The 21808-nt window shown below is 44.1% G+C and overlaps 1 protein-coding gene and 1 long non-coding RNA gene across 2 annotated transcripts in view; one reads left to right on the top strand and one right to left on the bottom strand.

Moving 5' to 3' along the window:
• Positions 1-55: 55 nt before the first annotated feature.
• LOC117088120 lies at positions 56-11705 on the top strand. The gene is made up of 3 exons (XR_004439008.1): positions 56-391; positions 4223-4269; positions 10725-11705. It is a non-coding gene; the product is annotated as an uncharacterized LOC117088120 (long non-coding RNA).
• Positions 11381-21808, bottom strand: part of CDH13 (cadherin 13) — a 1187477-nt gene continuing 1177049 nt past the window's right edge. Inside the window, exon 14 of the mRNA XM_033219143.1 lies at positions 11381-12957. Within this exon, the coding sequence (XP_033075034.1) occupies positions 12950-12957 (8 nt within the window). The 3' untranslated portion in view covers positions 11381-12949. The remainder of the gene's footprint in view (positions 12958-21808) is intronic.

Here is a 21808-nt window from a genome sequence, read left to right as displayed (position 1 = left end):
CCCGCACCGGAAGGGCCTCGAGGCCGAGCGCTTCCGTTCCAAGGCGCGGCCCCACCCCACGCTCCCCGCCCTCTTTTGCATAGCGCCTTCCCTCCCCAGCGTGTCGTTGGTGGGGCGGGAAGTGAGACCGACTCAGAAATGGAGCAATAGAGGCAGGGAGTGGCCTTTGCCCCACTTCCAGGCTTGGTCAGTCGAAAGACGGCTCTGGGTTTCTTTGGTCTGTCAGGACGAACCTACTGAACTTTTGCCGTTCAACAAGACCCACTATACCCTTGTAACTGCCCCCAAGTCAAGGAACATGAGCCCCCCGGAAGCCCCATGGCCCCTGTCTTGTCCTGTCCTGTCCTGTCATCTCCACCCTGAGGGTGGCCAGCGTCCGGAGTTTAACCCAGTAGGTTCATTGTGCCCGTCAGGTTCATATGAGGGGATTCAGACAGGAAGCTGTCCATCATGTCTGGCTTCTTGCACTCCACGCGATGCCTGCTGTTGAGTGGGGAAGGCTTCCGGCGTCAGGGTTAGACTGTGGGTTTGAGTGTTGAAGGAGGTGGGCACTGCTGAAGTGGAACCTCAAGTTCCAACCCCACAGATGGTCTTTAGGATTGGGTCTCTTGGCAAGGGGATAGGAGAGTCCTTGTCTGTGGGCCTGGCAAGGAGATGTTTGAAAGTTCTAGAAACTTTCACACATCTCATTTAAGGACTGCTCTGTGTGAAGGTCAGCTCCAGTTTGAGTTTAGGTGGGGAGAGGCTGTAAGGGGTTAGACCTGTTACAGGAAAGGGTCCTGATCCAGACCCCAAGAGAGGGGGTTTTTGGATCTCATGCAAGAAAGAATTCAGGGTGAGTCTGTAAAGTGAAAGCAAGTTTAAGAAAGTGAAGGAATAAAAAAATGATTACTCCATAAACAGAGCCCCAGGGCTTCTGGTTGCTCATTTTTATGGTTATTTCTTGATTGTATGCTAAACAAGGGTTGGGAGATTCGTACCTCCCCTTTTTAGACCATATAAGGTAACTTCTTGATGTTGCCATGGCATTTGTAAATGGTCACGGTGCTAATGGGAGTGTAGCGATGAGGACAAACAGGGTTCATTCTCATCGCCATCCTGGTTTTGGTGGGTTTTGACCGGCTTCTTTACTGCAAGCTGTTGTATCAGCAAGGTCTTTATGACCTGTACCTTGTGCTGACCTCGTATCCCATCCTGTGACTTACAATCCTTTAACTGTCTGGGAATGCAGCCCAGTAGGTCTCAGCCTCAGTTTACCCAGCTCCTATTCGAGTTGGAGTTGCTCTTGTTCAAATGCCTCTGCCAGACCCACCAGTATCTCTAACAAACCTGGAATCCAGTTGGCCTTGAAGCGTAAGACTCAACTCCCTTCACCACCCCTTCCCTCTCACTCACACCTTTGCCCCTCACCCTACACACCTCATCCTTCCCTACAGAGAGATCTTCCTTTCTGTGTAAGGATGCACAACTTTTTTTGTAATTGGCTGTTGTCAACTGGTATTTGGCTAGTGCTTCACCCGACTACTTGAAATAAACATACTCAGTGTTTTAACTTAATCCTCAGAAGACCCTGTGATATAATTATCATAATTTTACATTTTTGAGAAAACAGATGCAAAGGCATTAAGAAACTGGAACAAGGTCATCAAATTAAGGAAGTAAGAGATGCAGGACTTCCTTTTTTCTCACCATTCTAGAATTCTCTGATTTTTTTGAGCTTAGAGCAGAGTTTCTCAAGAGCTGCAATACTGGCATTTGAGTCAAGTCATTCTTTATTGTTAGTGGTGGAGGGGGCAACCGGGTGCCCTGTATATTGTAGGACGTTGAGCAGCATCTCTGACTTCTACCTGCTAGATGCCAGTATCTCAGTTTTCTTAAAAAATTTTTTTTTTTTTTGAGACGGAGTCTTGCTCTGTTGCCTAGGCTGGAGTGCGTGTCGGCTCACTGCAACCTCTGCCTCTCCAGTTCAAGTGATTCTCCTGCCTCAGCCTCCTGAATAGCTGGGATTATAGGTGTGCACCACCACGCCCAGCTAATCATAAAAGACTTTTCACAAAACTTCAGAACTCCTTAAAAACTAGTGAGTAGCCAAGATGAAGAAAGGCCTCAGGCTTCTGACTTTAGATCCCAATCCCTGGGACTCCCACACTCAGCAAAGAAAGGTGGGTGCCTGCACCGTGGATTTCTGGGCACATCTGTGTTATGGCTATGGGTTATTCAAGAACATGAATTAGCACTAGAATCTGGAGTTTTTCATTTTCTTTCTGGTAAGACACTTGTTTTTTTTCTTTTTTTTTCAAATCCCAATTGGAAATTTGCTTTACATAAACAACAAACAAACTTGATACTCTTTTAGTGGAGGCATTATTTGTTCCTTTATTTTTTGCACTTAAACAGATAGGCAGAATGCTTTCTCTGTGTGGAGACCAAGGTCTGTTAAAGAGCTGCTTTTCATGGAAGCTTCCCTAATTTATACTCATGGCTGACATACTCATCTTGTGGGGCTGACACACCGAACCTAACTGAGTATTGTCCCATTAACAAAACTAATGTATTACGTGTAAGGCACTGGTAATTAACCTTTAAACTTCAGTTTTGAACAACTCTCATTTTTAACCTTTATTTAAGTGTCACAGTTGTCTTATCTCCTCTTAGCATTTTTTTAAAGCTCTTCCTAGATTAATTGCATGTTGTAACTCCCTTTTTCCTTTCAAGGCAGTTTTGTTTTACGTGTGCTTATTATGGTACTTTTATAATCGCTTTTTGGTTCTCTGGGCCATTCTTTTGACATGCCTCCTTTCTTGGATCTATACTATGGAACGCGGCTGGGCATGGTGGCTCATGCCTGTAATCCCAGCACTTTGGGAGTCTGAGGAAGGCAGATCACTTGAGACCAGATCTTTTGACATGCCTCCTTTCTTGGATCTATACTATGGAACGCGGCTGGGCATGGTGGCTCATGCCTGTAATCCCAGCACTTTGGGAGTCTGAGGAAGGCAGATCACTTGAGACCAGGAGTTCAAGACCAGCCTGGCCAATGTGGCGAAACCCCATCTCTACTAAAACTACAAAAGTTAGCTGGGCTAGGTGGCGTGCACCTGTAATCCCAGCTATTCAGGAGGCTGAGGCAGGCCAGGGAGGCAGAGGTTGCAATGAGCTGAGATCGAGCCACTGCACTCCAGCCTGGGCAACAGATTGAGACTGTGTCTCAAAAAAAAAAGAAAAAAAAAATACTATGGAAGGTGTTGGTGTGTCCATGTGGCCACATGCAGTGAGGTGCTTTGTGTGTTTGCCTTGTGTGAGCAGTGATGGAATGATCCTAGTGAGGACTTGGAGGAACTGGAATGTGTTCTTTGCCGAGTTGCACCTGCGTCAGCTCTATAGGCCCAGCCCTGGGGCCCAGCAGCTGCTCCCCCGGTTTGTTTTCCTCCCAGGTTGCCTCATGTTGCTGCTGAGCTCCCCTCACCTGATGGGCGGTGCCACAGCAGGGTGGGTGAAGGGTGCCCCTCCCTTCTAGTGGCCTGGGCTGCCCTAGCCCCGGTCCTTCAGTAGCCATTTCAAACCTTTCCGGTCTCCCCAACCCCAGGATTTTATCCCCTTCACCCTCAGAGGATGACCTTATATTCTATTTTGTGGAGAAAATAGAGATTGTCCATCAAAACCCCTTAACTCCCATCTTGCGTGCAGTCATAAGTTCCTGCATTAACCCTGGTGTCACTGGCTAACCCTGGTGTCACTGGCTTTCTGTCTTAGGAGGAAGTGTCCTTCCTCGCGCACAGGGCTCTGCGTTCGTCTAAGGCAGAGACACCCTGGCCCTGATCCCATTCTCTTTCCTCAGCTCCAGGCAGTTGCTTCCTGCTTTCGTTTTCTTTCTTCTGATGATTCCTCCTTCTCAGCACATAACAGTGACCAACCCCCACCCCCGCCCCACCCCTGCCGCACAAAAAAACGAATAGAAAATGGAAATCAGAACAACCAAGGTGACCCTCCACTGACTGGTGCCCTGTTGAGCTACAGCTCATAGGCAAATTTCTAGAAAGGAAGGACTTATCGTCTTAGTTACTGGAACCACTTCCTTACCTCCTGTTCATGTAACTTTGCTTGTTTTGCTTCTACTAAAATGATTCTAGGTGCTGTGTGGACAGGTGTTACATAAGCCAGGTGGATGTTACTGTGTCTTTGAGTTTTCTCTAATCCTTATTTATCTCTCCTTTTAATACAGAGAGTTTCATATACAGACCTTAAGTAGACATAGTATCTAGCTAAAAGGTAATTATGCCTATTTTTTCATTGTATTTATTTTGATTGCTGCTTTACTGTATTCCAAGTGATACTGGTTTTTCATTCATGTTAGCATGTACAGTTCTCTTTTCTTTTCTTTCTTTCTTTATTTTTTTGAGACAGGGTCTCACTCTGTCACCCAGGCTGGAGCGCAGTGGCGCAGTCATGGCTCCCTGTAACCTCAACCTCCAGGCTCCAGCAGTCCTCCTGAGATGGGCGTGCGCCATTACACTTGGCTAATCTTTGTATTTTTTGTACAGCTGGAGTTTTGCCCTGTTGTCTAAGCTGGTCTTGAACTCTTGGGCTCAAACTATCTACCTACCCGCCTTTGCCTCTCCAAATGCTGGCATGATAGGTATGAGCTACCACGCCTGGCCAATGTACAGGCTTCTTTTAAAGTAAATTTAAGCCAAAATTATAAATGTAAAATTACATAGTTTAAAACTAGAGTTGTAGCTGATGGTACAGATGGCATTTCAGCGTGGCAGAGTTAGTGAAGGTGCAGAGAGATGAGACAAGGAGATGGCTAAATCGTGATTATATTCTCTTGGGATTAAAGTTTAGGAAATCCTGCCTTGAAAGACGGCAGGGAGCCAAAGGGTAAAGAGATTGGGTGTGCTTTGAAACAACACGGTTATATAATTTGATAAGGGGAAGCAGAGGAACTATGACTGCATCAGGGTAACATCAACTCGCTTCTCCCCGGGGATAAAGTCAGAGAGGATGCTGAGGAATGTCAGCAGGTGCTGGGTCCCTGGTTTTCACAAAACAATCCTTCAGGTGTTAGTAAGCCTCAGGAGGAGGATGCTGTCCTGCTGGTATGAGGAGGGGCTGGGGCAGGACAGTCATCATCCAAGCAAAGGTAGGGCTTCGTTACAGACACAGAAGGGCAGATTTAATTTAGAAATACCACCATCCTGGTACCAGTCCTTTTGGCTTGGATTCCCATGTAAAAATCCAGCGTTGCTGCATGCTCAAAGGTGTGCCCTGGCCAGAATGAGTCGATATTTTGCCTTCATTACCAAAGCACAAGGAGGATATTTTGCCTTTGCATTACCAAAGCACAAGCACGTTACTAAAGCACAAGGTCTCTTTGAGGCCTTGTTTGCAAAAACAAACAAACAAACAAAAAAACCCAGAAAATTGCTTTTCTGGGGAAAAATGGTGTGATCGCTGGTTGTTCTGATACATCTGATACATCTCAAATTCTCTTGCTTTTGGACTGAAGCATTGGTTTCTGTGTCTTATGTTCTTTGGAGGCAAATTTCCAAATTAGCATCTCCATGACTGGCTGCCAAGGCATCCGTTTGCTATTTATTTACCCAAACTAGCAGTTTCCTGGAGACAGACTGCCTGGGGGGAAGGAAAGTTTTCCTATAGACCAGATTTGTAAGTTTAGGTTTCCTCTGCTTCACTGTCCCATCATTGTCAACTTGCTTAGTCCACAGCACTTTCATGCATTGTTTGTGATGACACGGTTTGTTCCTGGTGATAAATGGGGTGGTGCTGCCTTAGCGTATAGCAGGAAAAGTGCCAGGGTGGAGCCATGCACACCACTCAGTCATCGTGAGACCTACCGTGAGACAGTTTTAACTGTGTGAACCTCAGTTTCTTCAGCTATAGAATGGAGTTAATGTCTATTTCAATATCTCATGAATTACATAAATTATGTATATGATATATAATTATGTATTACACATAAATTACACATAAAACTGCAAGGTAATGTGTATATACATATCTATATAGATAAGTACAGTATCCGGCCCATAGGAAGCACTTATGAACACACCCTTCCCTCTTTTTTTTTTTTTTTTAGATGGAGCCTTGCTCTGTTCTGTTGCCCAGGCTGGAATGCAGTGGCACTATCTTGGCTCACTGCAACCTCCGGCTCCTGGGTTCAAGTGATTCTCCTGCCTCAGCCTCCTGAGTAGCTGGGATTACAGGTGCCCACCACTACACCTGGCTAATTTTTATATTTTTGGTAGAGATGAGGTTTCACCATGTTGGCCAGGCTGGTCTTGAACTCCTGACCTCAGGTGATCGGCTCACCTCTGCCTCCCAAATTGCTGGAATTACAGGCGTGAGTCACCACATCTGGCCCCCTTCTTTTTTTTTAAAATGATCTCACTAAATAACTTTCTTGCTGTCTGTCTGTCTGATCTACCTGTCTATCTCACACTCTCTCTCTTTCTCTCTCTCTCTATCATCTATATATCTGTTTTTCCAAATCAGAATGATTGACTTTTATGAAAGAAGCAGAAGAGAGCCAATTATTAAGCAGGAAGCACTTGGTTTTAGTCTTAGTTTTTAAACATCATAGACTAACATGATGTGGAGTCCTGATAAGTAAGCAACAATGAAGAAGGGGGTCCCAAGTAGGGGAGAACAACTGTTCCAAGAGACAGCTAATCACAAAGAAGCCGCTGGCACAACTACCTCGCTCTGAGTGTAACATCCTCCAGCATGACCTATAAAACTTCCCTCCAGCCCCTGCCTCTTTCCAGACAGCCCCTTCTCTGCTGTGCTGCCCGTTGCTTCCTTGCAACGTACTTTCCCTTGAGTAATCGGCCTTTCTTTACCTACAACTGTCTTGTTAAATTGGTAAATTCTTTTTTTTCTTTTCTTTTTTTTGAGACAGAGTCTCACTCTGTTACCCAGGCTGGCGTGCAGGGGCCTGATCTTGGCTCACTGCAACCTCCACCTCCCGGGTTCAAGCGATTCTCCCGCCTTAGCTTCCCCGAGTAGCTGGGATTACAGGCACGTGTCACCATGCCCAGTTAAGTTTTGTATTTGTAGTAGAGACGGGGTTTCACCACATTGGCCAGGCTGGTCACAAACTCCTGACCTCTGGTGATCTGCCCGCCTTGGCCTCCCAAAGTGCTGGGATTACAGGCGTGAGCCACCATGCCCTGCTGGTAAATTCTTTTGCCACCCACAACACTGGCATCAGCCAGTTGCACCCATGACACTGCGCACCACTGGACAAAAAGGTCCCTTTGCTCTGTCACAGTGTTTAGACTAGACTGTACTGAAGATGGTCTAAGACTAAACACACAAGTTAAAAATCCCAGATGAGCTTTATTGGAATATTTCACAAACAAGTTACACATTTCTTTGTAACTACATAGTAAAGCAAATGTTAGTTTACAGCTCAGAAACTGTAAGCAATTCAGCAGGGAGGGCCCAAAGGAGTGACATCTGCCAAAGAATGAATATTTTAACATGATTAATTTTTATCCCTTTTGAAAAGTGTTTATGAATAAAAGGCATTTAAAGTTTCTTCAAATTTTTATCTGGGGGGATAAATAAAATTTTGTCATCAGGACAGTGTTGACATGTGCATGACAACACAGATTTTATATATATATAGCCTGCATTTTCAACTCTCTAATAGTCTGAATTCATGTATACGATAGACATAATGGATTTATTACTCTCTAAAGAAAAAGCTTTTTAAAAAGTAGCAGAAAATAGAGGCTCCAGCTTATTTTCATAGTGCTTCGATAAACCCCTTTCTCCAAGTCTTCATAGCTTCGGAATGAAAACTTCCCTAGTCCTACACCCCCAAGGCATTTCACCATCTCCCTACCAACCAGCTGGCACGTGGAAAGTCAAATAAAATGGTTCAAAGGCTTATCAAGCTTAGCAACCCTCCAACAAAAGATGTGATGATAGCAACATAGCATGAGAGAGAGGAAGTTTTTCTGCTTACTTAATTTGATGAGTATCTACATTATTTCTGCGTGTAGACTTACTCTTAAATTATATAATTGAAGTTCTTATCTGAAACCCTCATACACACATCCATTCCCACTATTTTTTGCTGTCTCTCTATATCTTGTATATGCTTTCATATGAACACAGTCACAACTGCAGACTTTTTTCAATAGTGGGCTAATCTATTAGCAATAGGAAATACAGTAACACATTGGATATAGGAAAAGAATTGTTAATTGCATTAGATGTACAATTTTGAAAGCATTTTATCATTAGACTATGAAAAATACCAAATCTCAACAGTCAGTTAAGGAGAGAAGATGGAGGTCTTTATGAAAGATGTAGCCTGATTATTAGATTATTATTCTTAGTATTTGGTCAACAGAAAAGGTAGGTGGCTTTTTCAGTGCTTGGGTTTCCTGTGGGTGTGATTACCCTGTTGACTCATGTTTAAGGCAGCTACACGTAAACAGATTAGTGGGCTACCTTTACAAAATCAGAAACGACTTAGAGATCCTTTCGAATTTGCCTTTTTGAATAATTTATAGCAAAGCACAGTGCAAACCCTTCTAGATCCCACCCCACTTTCTCCCTCAGTTTTCTCTTGCCTCAGTTGGTTTGGTAGTGAATGGGTACTCTGGAGTTCATAATTTTTTTTTTTTTTTTTCTGAGACAGAGTCTTGCTCTGTTGCCCCGGCTGGAGTACAATGGCTCACTGCAAACTCTGCCTCCCGGGTTCAAGCGATTCTCCTGCCTCAGCTTCCTGAGTAGCTGGGATTACAGGTATGTACCACCACACCCAGCTAATTTTTGTATCTTTTAGTAGAGATGGGGTTTCACCACATTGGCCAGGCTGGTCTTAAATTCCTGACCTCAAGTGATCCACTCACCTCTGCCTCCCAAAGGGCTGAGATTACAGGCATGAGTCACCATGCCCAGCTACTTTTAATTAATTGAGATGTTAAATTAATCTAGGAGAAGCCCCTCATCTACCTGCTAATAAGCCGTGGAAAGGAAGGGGCAAATAATTATGTTATCTTGTACAGGAAAAGTTTCTAAGGTCTCAATATTAATTAAGAATGATGGTAACTTTTTTTTTTTTTTTTTTAAACAGAAAGCTTTCAGAATGAAGAAGTATAGCAGGAACTTAATAGCAGGTAATAGAAGATACTGTTAGTAAAAGGTACTTAGTAGTAAAAGGTACCTCATAGTAAAAGGTACTGTTGCTTAACAGTAAGTTGGTTTAGCTGCATAGTCATACTATCGGAGGCTTCAAACTAGGGTCTTCTGGTCTGCAGTAGGCAGTTTGTCTGGTTTTGCTCCAGGGTTGAGAGTGGCATTGTGATGTTGTGGGACGAACATGAACCCTGGAGCCAGACAGCCTGGGGTTTGGTTCTGGAGGCCACTTACCTTGGGCAAGTCATTCAATTTTTCTGAACCTCAGCCTTCTTTATCTGTAAGTTGGAGAAGATAGCAGTACTTGCCTCATGTGTTACTGGAGGGATTAATGACTTACTATCTATAAGGATTTTGTACAGTGTGGGCACATAATAAGCAGTTGATAAATATAAACCATTATAATTATTAATCACCTTTTTGGTACTATGTTCATACACCCCCCAGGAAAACTGTAGACTCCTTTCCTCAGAATCATCTGGCGAGCTTGTGCCTGGGTGCAGCTGCACCAAATCCAGGATCAAATCCAGACTTGTTAAAAACTTTTTAGTTGTCACATCTTAAGATTAAGACCCAATGTATTTATTCTGGGTAAAATGCAATTTGAGCTATTCTATGAGTGTGATGGTAGATGGTTGTTCCATTTATCAGACTGTTTAAATTGACATTGTGAAACTCTGGAATGAGCTATCAAAATTTCTAATGATGTTCTTTAAGAGCTAAAGTCTTATTTGATACCTACCATGAAATCTGGCTGGATTTATTTCGTTATGCTGCTTTGATTTGCCGGTGTCGGCCAAGAGGCATAGCAGGTATATCTACCTGAAATGATGCTCATTTGGAGAGAACTGGCAGTATTGAAGGTGACTTTCATTGAAATTAGAAAATGTGTGCATATTCTTATTAAAACAAATTATCCAAAATGATTAATTTATCGTATGTAAAATGAGGGAGAAAATGTGATTTTTAATCAACTAAGGTGGTTGAGTATTAATAAAAAGAAGTGAAGGTGTGACTGTTTGCTCAGTGGAAATAAGACCCTCAGAACCTGTGCTCAGTAATTGGGAAAAGCAATTTCTGGTTCTTACTTGACTTCATTTTTTAATAAGTTGGACTCAGATAAAATGCATAGGTAATAATGAAATAACATTTTGATTCTACTATGGTTTTCAGTAAACAATGTAATATATTCCAGCATGTTAACAAAACATCCTGTGATTCAGGAAATGCTCCCACTTTGGCCTATAAGAATTAGTTTATTTTTTCTTTTTTTTCTGGAAAGTATTAGAAAGAGCAACATGACAGAAGTATCCCTGTCCTGATTAGAACTGTGGGGACAGAGAATATGTTTAAGTAAGGGAAAGTTGAGGCATATTCTATTTATTAATGAAGTGTGCACTTTACTCCTTTCTGAATTTTCAGCTAAGTTAAGCTTCTGGTTCGGTTTGCAAAGTGCAGGAGAGCTTACTGGCTTGAGAGAAAAGGAGTTGTCTTGTATCTATTTCCTTCAGTGAATGGTCACTCAGCTGCTGTGTTTCTCCCTGCAGTTGGCTGAAGTTTACGTTGGAGGGCGACTTCCTGATTGACAGTTAGCATACGTGGCCGGCTACCAGCTGCCTGACTGGCTGAGGATGCTCTTGGTTTGTTCAAGGGTGAACGTTCTCCCCCTGGCTTGCAGGAAGAGGGCAGCAAGGTGCGCCAGGGAGGCACATGATAGTGCCCTATAAGCCAGTAGAGGAAATGTTGTAAAGTGCGAATGCACAGACTTAGATTCCCCTGTCCCTGAGTCGGGGGCATGTGCTCGTGGAGAATGACCCTATCAAGTTCAAGGTATGGCATCTCCTGATCCAGCAAAAGGATTTGTTCCAGAGAAAAATCCCCAGGTCTTCGGACTGTTGACAGATGGCTGTGACTATGCTTAATGTGGTCATCAAATTGAGAATGGTCCGTCTCATCTCTAAGTATGCAATTACCTTTATAGCTGATTGTGATACCCTCAGATCATATCGTGAGGTGGACAACGTGAGTCCATTGCCCACGCTGAAAACTAGTACTTCTGTCTTTATAGACCCACTCACCTACCAGAGATGTACGACAGACCCCAAATGGTCAGTCAAAAATGTGAACTTGCGCTAAGACAAGAGCCAGCCAGCATCAGTGACATTAGACACAAGATAGAAATCAGAGAAAAGTTACTGTCCAGCAGTTTTAACCACCAATACCCATTTATTTTAATGGAAAAAAAATCTCTGCATTCTATATGTTCCAAAAGGATTTACTATGGAAACGAATACAATATATGGAACTCTATCTGTATAATTTCACTACAACAAAGACAACATATGACTTCTACTTCCTACAGAAGGCTAACTGAAAGCACAAGTGCAAACATAGATTGCATAAGAAAGCGTGTGTGTGTGCGTGTGCGGTTAAAACCTTTAGTAAAGCAACTGCATTAAAATATGCTAAGACACTTACCTTACCCTAGTTCGTGGCGAGCTCTAATCAAAAGCCACAAGCTGTCACTAGTTTTGATAGAAAAATTTGGTGTGAGCTTTGATGATTCAGTTATGGTTTATCAACAAGAAGGGAATCTTAGAACAAGCACTAACTTTCTGCTTTTACATGCTCACAGAATACAAATCAGTTACTTTTCATACATAATGAACGTCTTTTATTTTCAGGTTTGCAAACAACGGTAGTCAATTCACACAAAAGGGTACTTTTAAAACTACCTGTATTTACTCTATTTTATGCCTGTATATATGAAACAAATGGAGTGAATGTGCATAAATGTATGTCTGTACATGTGGGTATATATGTGTATACAAGATGGTACCTGTAGACCTCTTTGTATGCAGGTATGACCTCCATGATGACAGTTGCAGTTATACATTTACTGAGGAGGGAGAGATTCTCTACCATGATCTGTGTCCCCATAAGAATCAGTGCGACTGTGGATTCGGGACACAGACAAATGCAGGTTGGTGCCCATGAAAGAAAATGTCAGCCCTTTTCTTGGCATGTGGTGGTGAAATTGCCCGCCCTGCTCCTCACCACCTTGGCTCAGGATCACGGCATCAGATGGCAGTGAAAATCGGTTGCAGTCCTCGAACTCAGTAAAGAGAAAGGACTTCTTTCTCTGCTCTCCCTCTCTGTGGACCTGCCTGGCTGGTCGTGGCAGCATTCAGACTGAACGGGACAGTGGAGAAGCAGCTTCAGAGCAAAAGTGACAGCTCTGTGGTCTGTCCGCATGCTGACCTTGAAGCGGGAGGATGTGGAGGGTTCAGTTGTCTTAGTTTTCACCCACCTTGCTTAACCTTGCAAGGAAGAATGGCATCAAAACGAGGCTTCTCCGGGATAGTCTCTCTCTATAAATACCGTGTATATACACATACAGATACTCATACATATACCAATACTAACCCACAGACAAAGCCGGGTGCCTGGAACCCTGGCTAGTGACATGTTAACACACCAGAAAAAGTAGTCATTGTTCCTGCTCCCAGAAGATCAAGTCATATGTCATGATCTTTAAACATTCAGGGAAAATTCAGAGGATTCCATTAATTAAAGGAGGGAGGAAGATGCTGTCAAAATGATGAAGTACAGACTAAGTGAAATTGCAAAGAAAACAAAAACCTGGAACAATTGAGGCCTAGTTGTGAAGTTCGATAGCTGTAAACCGCAATCTTCAGATTTGGATAGATTTTTTTTTCTTTTTCCTGTTGCTATGGAAACTTGGGGGTCAAGCTTCAGACGTCAGGAGTTCTCACAGACCTGAATAGAGAGGGTTCAGAGTTAAGTCGGGAATATCACCAGTCAATTCAAAACATTTTAGCTAAAAACCAGATAAATGACAGGCAAGCTATAATAAACACATTTTTAAACATCACACGACTTCGGGAGATTTTTTTTTCCTTACGGATCACATTGGAAGACAGAATGAACAGTTATACCGTAAAAAGCTGGACTTCTCTGAAAATGCTAATGGTGACTTCAGATGCCAGTCATCACTCAGACCGAGAGCTGCTATTACCACTATTACCAATGAGCCGTATCTCTTTATCTGTTAGCACAGAGACTGCTATTTTTTTTTTTTTTTTTTTTTTGAGATGGAGTCTCACTGTGTTGCCCACACTGGAGTGCAGTGGCGCAATCTTGGCTCACTGCAAGCTTGGCCTCCTGGGTTCACGCCATTCTCCTGCCTCAGCCTCCCTAGTAGCTGGGACTACAGGTGCCTGCCACCATGCCTGGCTACTTTTTTGTATTTTTAGTAGAGACAGGGTTTCACTGGGTTAGCCAGGATGGTCTTGATCTCCTGACCTCGTGATCCACCTGCCTCGGCCTCCCAAAGTGCTGGGATTACAGGTGTGAGCCACTGCACTGCGCCCAGCCAGAGCTTGGCTATTTTATGAGCACGCTGACTATGTATTTTAGAGATCGGTGATTATCCCATATATGTATTGACTTCCTGTGACTATATACATATAAAAATACTTAAGGATCACAAGTCACAAAGCAAGACACCTATTGGTGGTTCTTCAAACATGGTATGTTTTTATTTTATTTTGAGACAGGGTCTCATTCTGTTGCCCAGGCTGGAGTTCAGTGGTACAATCTTGGCTCACTACAACCCCTGCCTCCTGGGCTCAAGCAATCCTCCCACCTTAGTCTCTAGAATAGCTGGGACTACAGGCATGCACCGCCATGCCTGGCTAATTTTTGTATTTTTTGTAGAGATGGGGTTTCGCCATGTTGCCCAGGCTGGTCTTGAATTCCTGGCCTCAAGCGATCCTCCCATCTTGGCCTCCCAAAGTGCTGGGGTTACAGGCTCACCTGTGAGCCACTGCACCTGGCCCAAACATGGTATATTAATTTTCTGTTGCTGCTGTAACAAATGGCCATAAACTTCAAATAACACAAATCTATTCTCGTACAGTTCTGGAGGTCAAAAGACTGAGATGAGTCTTACGGGGCTAAAATCAGTGTTGGCCGGGCTGTGCTCCTTCTGGAGGCTCTAGGAAAGCATCTGTTCCCTTGCCTTTCCTGGCCTCTAAGGGCTGCCTGCAGCCCTTGGCTCATGGCCCCTTTCTTCACCTTCAGAGGCAGCACTGCAGCATCTTCTCGTTTCACCTCTGGCCTCCCTCTGTTTTCGTCATCGCATGGTCTGTTTCTAACTGACTCTTCCTTTGTCCCTCGTATAAGGACTCTGTGATTATATCAGGCTTATCTGGCTAATCCAGGATAATCTCCACATCTCAAAATCCTTCACCTGGTCACATCTGAAAAGTCTCTTTTTTTTTTGAGACAGAGTTTCACTTTGTTGCTCACGCCGGAGTGCATTGGCATGATCTCGGCTCACTGCAACCTCCGCCTCCCAGGTTTGAGCAATTCTGGTGCCTCAGCCTCCCGAGTATCTGGGATTATAGGCACCCACCCGAAGTCTCCTTTGCCATATAAGGTAACATGTTCACAGGTTCCAGGGATTAGGATGAGGGATACATATTTGGGGGCCATTACTCAGCCAACCACGAAAGCAGCATTGTGTTCCCAGAGGAAAAAAGGCATCTCGTGGCAGACTGTGTTGCAGACTTTGAGAACATGTCATTCATGTAGAAAACTTCACAGAAAGAGACATCAGCATAGTGTGCATTCAAGAGCCTGTCTTCCCATTGCCTGCTCGTGGCTCCTCCTTATGGCCAGCTTGGGGGCTGGCTTCAGCGTGGAGTCTGTCACTCTGCTCAACTCAGCAATGTCGGCTGGGAGAGGCTCTGGCTCTAGGATGCCCAGATCCAGTTTCAAAATGAGGCATGTTTTTGCCTGCATTTTTCTATTTTTGCCACCTTACTCCTTGCAAGCACGCTTTGTCTGTGCAATTCCAGCAGAGGTGTGAATTCCAGCCCAGGACTAAGAGTTCATGAAATTGAGTAAACTATTGTGTCTACAGTAATAGTTGCCAAAGCCCTTCCTCACTCTCAGGCCTCTATTATAGTCTTGCTCCATCAAAAGAAGGAAAAAAAAAAGGACTTAATCAGTCTACAAGTGCTGTGTACTCATTTACCTGACCATTGTTCTCGCTCCTACTGATACCCTAGTCCTGCCTCCATCCAAAAGGCTGCCCTCTGCTCAGAACTTCAGACATTTTGAGGCACTCTTTTCATTTTTACAATGATTAGGTCTCATTTATACCCACGCTGCAAGACAGTTGTAAAATATGAACTATTTTTGCAAAAGCCTATTAGGAAGAATGCTCTTTAAAATGTTGTTTTAGGTTGGATACTTACTCCTCTTTATTTTTTTAAATGGGCAAAAGCCATTGATGTTGTCAGGTGGTAGAATGCCTCTACTTTCTGTGTCTAATTTTGGTTAGAGAGCAGAGTGGGGTTTCTCAGCCTCAGCGCTACTGACATTTGGGGTTGGATAATTCTTTGTGGAGGGTGCTGTCTTGTGTATGGGAGGACGCTTAGCAGCACCCTTAACCTCCACCCACTAGACACCACTAGTGGCGTCCTGCCAGGCAATAATAATCAAAATGTCTCTAGACATTTCAAGTGTCTCCTGGGAGGCAAATTAGTTAAAAATAGAAAACAAACAAACAAACAGAAAAACAGCTTTGGCTGCATAAAATCTACTAAATAGGCTCCAATCTCTTGTTTTCAAATTAGAGTCTCAAATTCCTGTTTTAAGTCAATTTAGATGATAACATAAGTGATTCCTCCCAGGGCTACTGAGATGGTTACTTGAGGAAATGTATGTAATTTAGGTAAAGCCCTTAGCTTGTATGTGCAAGGTGTATGAAAAGCCCCCGAGGTCAACTGCCATTGTCCATAATGTCATGTCACTTAAAGGGACAAAAGTCTGCAAAGCATGACTGCGGCTGTCTGCAGGCCGAGGACAGCCCACTCTGCCTGGGTTTTTTTTTTTTTTTTGAGGCAGAGTCTCGCTCTGTCGCCCAGGCTGGAGTGCAGTGGCCGGATCTCAGCTCACTGCAAGCTCCGCCTCCCGGGTTCACGCTATTCTCCTGCCTCAGCCTCCGGAGTAGCTGGGACTACAGGCGCCCGCCACCTCGCCCGGCTAGTTTTTTTGTATTTTTTAGTAGAGACAGGGTTTCACCATGTTAGCCAGGATGGTCTCGATCTCCTGACCTTGTGATCCTCCCGTCTCGGCCTCCCAAAGTGCTGGGATGACAGGCGTGAGCCACCGCGCCCGGCCTCTGCCTGGGTTTAATGCCTTTTCAGGCCCTGTGTCTGCCTATCATATGTTTCACAATAGAAAGGAACAAAATACTGATACATTCTAGGAAATCTAGAAAAGACAAAACCATTATTAGAGAAAGCAGATCAATGAGCGCCTGGATTGGGGAAAGGGATCAAAAGCAAAGGAAACTGTATTTTGACTAGGGTGTGGTATAAAATTCTGTACACCTACCACAATGCATCAAACTGTACACTTGCAATGGATGCATTTTGTTGCATGCAAACAATACATTGAAAAATAAAATTTAAGAAGAGTTTAGTGGCTATCTTTTGCTCATCTTGGCTTTTTTTTTTTTTTTTTTGAGACAGAGTCTTGCTCTGTCTCCCCGGCTGGAGCGCAGTGGTGCAATCTTGGCTCGCTGCAACCTCTGACTCCTGGCTTCAAGCGATTTTCCTGCCTCAGCCTCCTGAGTAGCTGGGATTACAGGCATGTGCCACAACGCCCAGCTAATTTTTATATTTTTAGTAGAGACGGGGTTTCATCATGTTGGTCAGGCTGATCTTGAACTCCTGAGCTCGTGGTCCACCCACCTCGGCCTCCCAAAGTGCTGGGATTACAGGTGTGAGCCACCCCACCCAGCCAGGCATGCACATTTTATTTTTATCTTTTTGAGATGGAGTCTTGCTCTGTCCTACAGGCTGAAGTACAGTGGCATGATCTCAGCTCACTGCAACCTCTGCCTCCCAAGCTCACTCGATTCTTCTGCACCAGCCTCCCGAGTAGCTGGGATTACAGATGTGTGCCACCATGCCCAGCTAATTTTTATAGTTTTAGTAGAGATGGGTTTCACCATGTTGGCCAGGCTGGTCTCGAACTCCTGACCTCAGGTGATCAGCTCTACTAGGCTTCCTAAACTGTTGGGATTACAGCTGTGAGTCACCATGCCTGGTCCACATTTTATTTACTGTTAATTTTTAGCTGATATGGGGCAGGGCTTTCTTTTTTCTTTCTTTTTTTTTTCAGAGATGGGGGTCTCACTATGTTGCCCAGGCTGGTCTCAAACTCCTGGCCTCAACCAATCCTCCTGCCTCAGTCTCCCAAAGTGCTGTGATTATAGGCATGAGCCACTGTGCCTGGCCCACTCACCTCTTTAAGCTTCTTTATTGTGTCTGAGTTTGTCTACTTCCTACTCCTCATATAGAGACATTTAATTTTGGTATTTAAGATAGTTCACCTGATCTGTCCTTTTACATTCTTGCTAATACTGGTTAATGACGTCTAAAGCAATGGTCAGAAATGGTTTCCGGACAAGTTCTTTTTTTGAGACTTGCCATACCATGCAAAGCCGTGCTACAAAAACCACAGAAACAGCTGAATGGCAATGCCAGCTTCCTTCGCTGGGACGGGGCTAGGAGAAGAATGAACACACCTGCTCCATGCCACTGACATGCACTTTATGCAACAACTGATGGTAAAAATCATTTCATTTTCATTCTTTATTACTTTCCATAGCATTCGTTTTATTTCCTTTATTTTCGGATGTCAAAGAAGGAAATGCCGATCCTTCAGTTCAATTCTCAGTTGCAGTAAAGCCACCTACAGGATCAGATCATACTAAATTGAAATACTATTATTATCCTTTTCGGTAAGGGAGGCAGTCAATGGTGAATGTTGGCCTCACTGATGACTCGCCTGGGGACCTGTCTGAGCATCAGTTTTCTCATCTAGAAAATGAGATAATCACCAGAGCACTGAAGAAAATCAGAAAAAAGCTCCCAAACATCAGCATGTTTGGTTGCTGCTAGTCTACTTGGATCTGAGTATTTTTTCTTGCCATGAGTGTGACGTGATTATCTTCTCCTACATCACACGCAGTTTTATGAACGATGCTTTAAAGTGGGAAGGGCCAGAGAGTTAATATTTCCAGCTTCCTGGGCCAGGTGGTCTCTGTGGCAGCTACTCAGCTGCACCACTGCAGCAGAGAACAGCCACAGGCGATATGGAAATGATAGGCATGGCTATGTTTCAATAAAACTTTATTTACAAAAATGGGCAGTGGACCAGATGTGATCTGTGTCTTAGACTTGGCTGACCCTGCTTTAAAGAAACGTCAAAGAGCAAGCTGACTTCCTTGCTCCCAAAATTACTGTAAGGACTATGGCTGAGTTAGGAAGCTGTGTACTTTAAAAGCTAATTTCAGGCCAGGCGTGATGGCTCATGCCTGTAATCTCAGCACTTTGGGAGGCTGAGGTGGGTGGATCACTTGAGGTCAGGAGTTTCAGACCAGCCTGGCCAACATGGTGAAACTCTGTCTCTACTAAAAGTACAAAAAAATTAGCCAGGCATGGTGGCAGGTGCCTGTAATCCCAGATACTTAGGAAGCTGAGGCAGGACAATCACCTGGGAGGTGAACCTGGGAGGCAGTGGTTGCAGTGAGCTGAGATCACACCACTGCACTCCAACCTGGGTGACAGAGCGAGACTCTATCTCAAAAAAAAAGAAAGCTGCTAATTTCAGTGTTTTAGAAATCACCCTCCCCCTTCTCCAACCCTTGCTTGAGGGTTTAGGCTCATTTCATTTCTGTGCAGCCTGTTGTCAATGTCATATAAATGGTAACACACATGGGGTCAGCCACTTTAATGTCTGCTCTTATGCATTTGAGAGGTCAGGCACTCGTGGTTACCTGTTCCTGCTACCTCTGACCCAGACTCTCCCATGTCTTATGTCCATCCCTTTTTGGTTAGGAAGAATGTCTTGGACTAGGTATATAATAAAACATAAATCATGACATTTGGCAGGCATCTCTAACATTTAAACAAACAATATTAGAAAATTTTATGACTTTTATACATGACCAGACAAGGTGTTTTTTTTTTTTTTTTTTTTTTTTTTTTTTTTTTGAGATGGAGTCTTGCTCTGTGGCCCAGGCTGGAGTGCAGTGGCCGGATCCCAGCTCACTGCAAGCTCCGCCTCCCGGGTTTACGCCATTCTCCTGCCTCAGCCTCCCGAGTAGCTGGGACTACAGGCGCCTGCCACCTCGCCTGGCTAGATTTTTGTATTTTTTAGTAGAGACGGGGTTTCACTGTGTTAGCCAGGATGGTCTCGATCTCCTGACCTCGTGATCCGCCCGTCTCGGCCTCCCAAAGTGCTGGGATTACAGGCTTGAGCCACCGCGCCTGGCCTTTTAAGGTGTGTTTTTGAAGGTAACTGGTAACACCTATTTTTAACTGCTTTTTGGGGCCTGAAACTACCTGTTTTTGTGGAGCAAACCATTGGAGTGTCAACTGAGTACCTTTCCAGCTACACGGGGAGATCCAGAGTTTCATTTTGGGAATAATTTTGACTTTACATACAGGTGCCCCTACTTATAGTGGGATGTAATCACGTGATGCTAGATGGGATGGCTCCCCTTTGATGAGCACATATGGCATCTCACACCTAGTGTACCTGTGTCTGTCTTTTATCAATGATACTAACTGTGAAGCAATTCTTTAGGGGTTATTGGGCAATTCTGCCTTAGATTAATTGATCCAAGAGCTCAGTTGAGAGATGAGAAGTGGGACATCCTTGGGAACCTGCTCATGATTGACATCTGTTGATCAGGAGTCTCAAAGTGACAGCCACAAGAAAATCCCTTGTTGATAAGAAAAAAATACTGCCAAGTCTTTTTCTTTTAATCTAAAAAAAATTCAAGGTTTACTAATACTTACTGTGTGGAGTGGTGGTAGCAGAATGTGTATTATTATAAAAATATTGTATAAAAATAACCAAACATTGGGCTTTGCGCTAGAGGCCCCGATCAGCTGGGATGTTGACGCCATAGGTTGGATGGGCCTGGGTATCTGTATTTTAACAAGCAGGGACACACCGGCTCTGGTCTCCGTTTAAAAACACTCATTTCCAGTCCAGAGTGGCTGGCCTGTGAGCAGCGTTCTGCAGCGCCTTCATTCTTCAAAGAGATGTCGCTGAGTCAGGCTTTGATGTCCCGAAATTGGATTTACAGAGGGCGATGTGTGACGTGACCCCCTCAATTGTCTTCTTTCTGTGTATACACACGTGCGTGCACACACAACATACATGTACATGTGCGTATGCATTCCTACTGCACACACATAGGATTTTTATCTCTTTGCAATCACATAGGAAGTACTGCTCTCCAATTTATCCAAACTCTGTTCTACTTGAGTTCCAGTTGCTCCTGGACCTCTGCAAGTGTTGTGTTTTGCTCTGTCGCTTAGGCTGGAGTGCAGTGGTATGATCTCGGCTCACTGCAACCTCCGCCTCGCAGGGTCAAACGATTCTCCTGCCTCAGCCTCCCCAATAGCTGGGATTCTAGGTGCCTGCCACCACGCCTGGCTAATTTTTGTATCTTTAGTGGAGATGGGGTTTTGCCATGTTGGCCAGGCTGGTCTTGAACTCCTGACCTCAAGTGATCCGCCTGCCTTGGCCTCCCAAAGTGCTGGGATAATAGGGGTGAGCCACCGCACCTGGCTGCAAGCATTGCTTCTAGAGCAGTGGCTTCTAAGTGCTGGTCCTTGGGCAGTGCTGGGCTTGTGGTCTGTCCAGCAGTCACTCCAGGAGCTGGTGGAAAATGGAGATCTCTTACTATAGTAGCGTTGGTCATAGTAAATGATTCTAATGTGTCTGCTGATAAGGGAATCCACTGCACCGTATTCAAATGACAGGATCCTCCAGCAGTCAGAATAAATGGAGCAGAGTGGGGTTCAGCCAAGGAAGGCTGTGGGCTGACTCTAACCTCAAGTCCGTGTTTGGATAGGTCCCAGGCAAAGAAGGGTTTTCACATTTTTAAAGGGTGGTACAAAAGACAGAAACAAACAAACAAACAAAACAATAAAGATGAATATGTGACAGAGACTAATATGGCCCACAAAGCCATGTGGCCCTTTACAGAAAAAGTTTGCTGAGCGCTGAATTAGAGCAACATGGATGGACCTTGTGAATGTAACACAGGGAGGAAGAAAAGTAAGCCGCAGAATGGTATGTCCAATATCATATGAATTACAGGATGTTTTACAAACTGTACAAAATAGAACTGTATGTGTTATGTGTGAATGTGAGTGTGTGTATGTGTGAGTTTGTGTGTAGCAAAAGTATAAAAACATCTGGACATGCACATGAATAGCTAATTCATGGTAACTATTGTTTCTGAGGAGAGAGAACAGAAAATAAAATTGAGCAGAGAAACACAGGCAATTTTACCTCTACCTGTAATATCTTATTTTTTGAAGAAAAAGAAAGTAAGGGGCCAGGTGTGGTGGCTCACACCTGTAATCCTAGCACTTTGGGAGGCTGAGGCAGGCAGATCACCTGAGGTCAGGGATTGGAGACCAGCCTGGCCAACATGGTGAAACCTCGTCTCTATTAAAAATACAAAAATTAGCAGGCGCGGTGACGCTTGCCTGTAATTCTA

This window comes from Trachypithecus francoisi, unplaced genomic scaffold (assembly GCF_009764315.1).
Source record: "Trachypithecus francoisi isolate TF-2019V2 unplaced genomic scaffold, Tfra_2.0 Lachesis_group10, whole genome shotgun sequence".
In the NCBI taxonomy this organism is placed as follows: domain Eukaryota; kingdom Metazoa; phylum Chordata; class Mammalia; order Primates; family Cercopithecidae; genus Trachypithecus; species Trachypithecus francoisi.
Note: the sequence above shows the minus strand (reverse complement) of the source record. Positions and strands in the feature narration are given on the sequence as shown.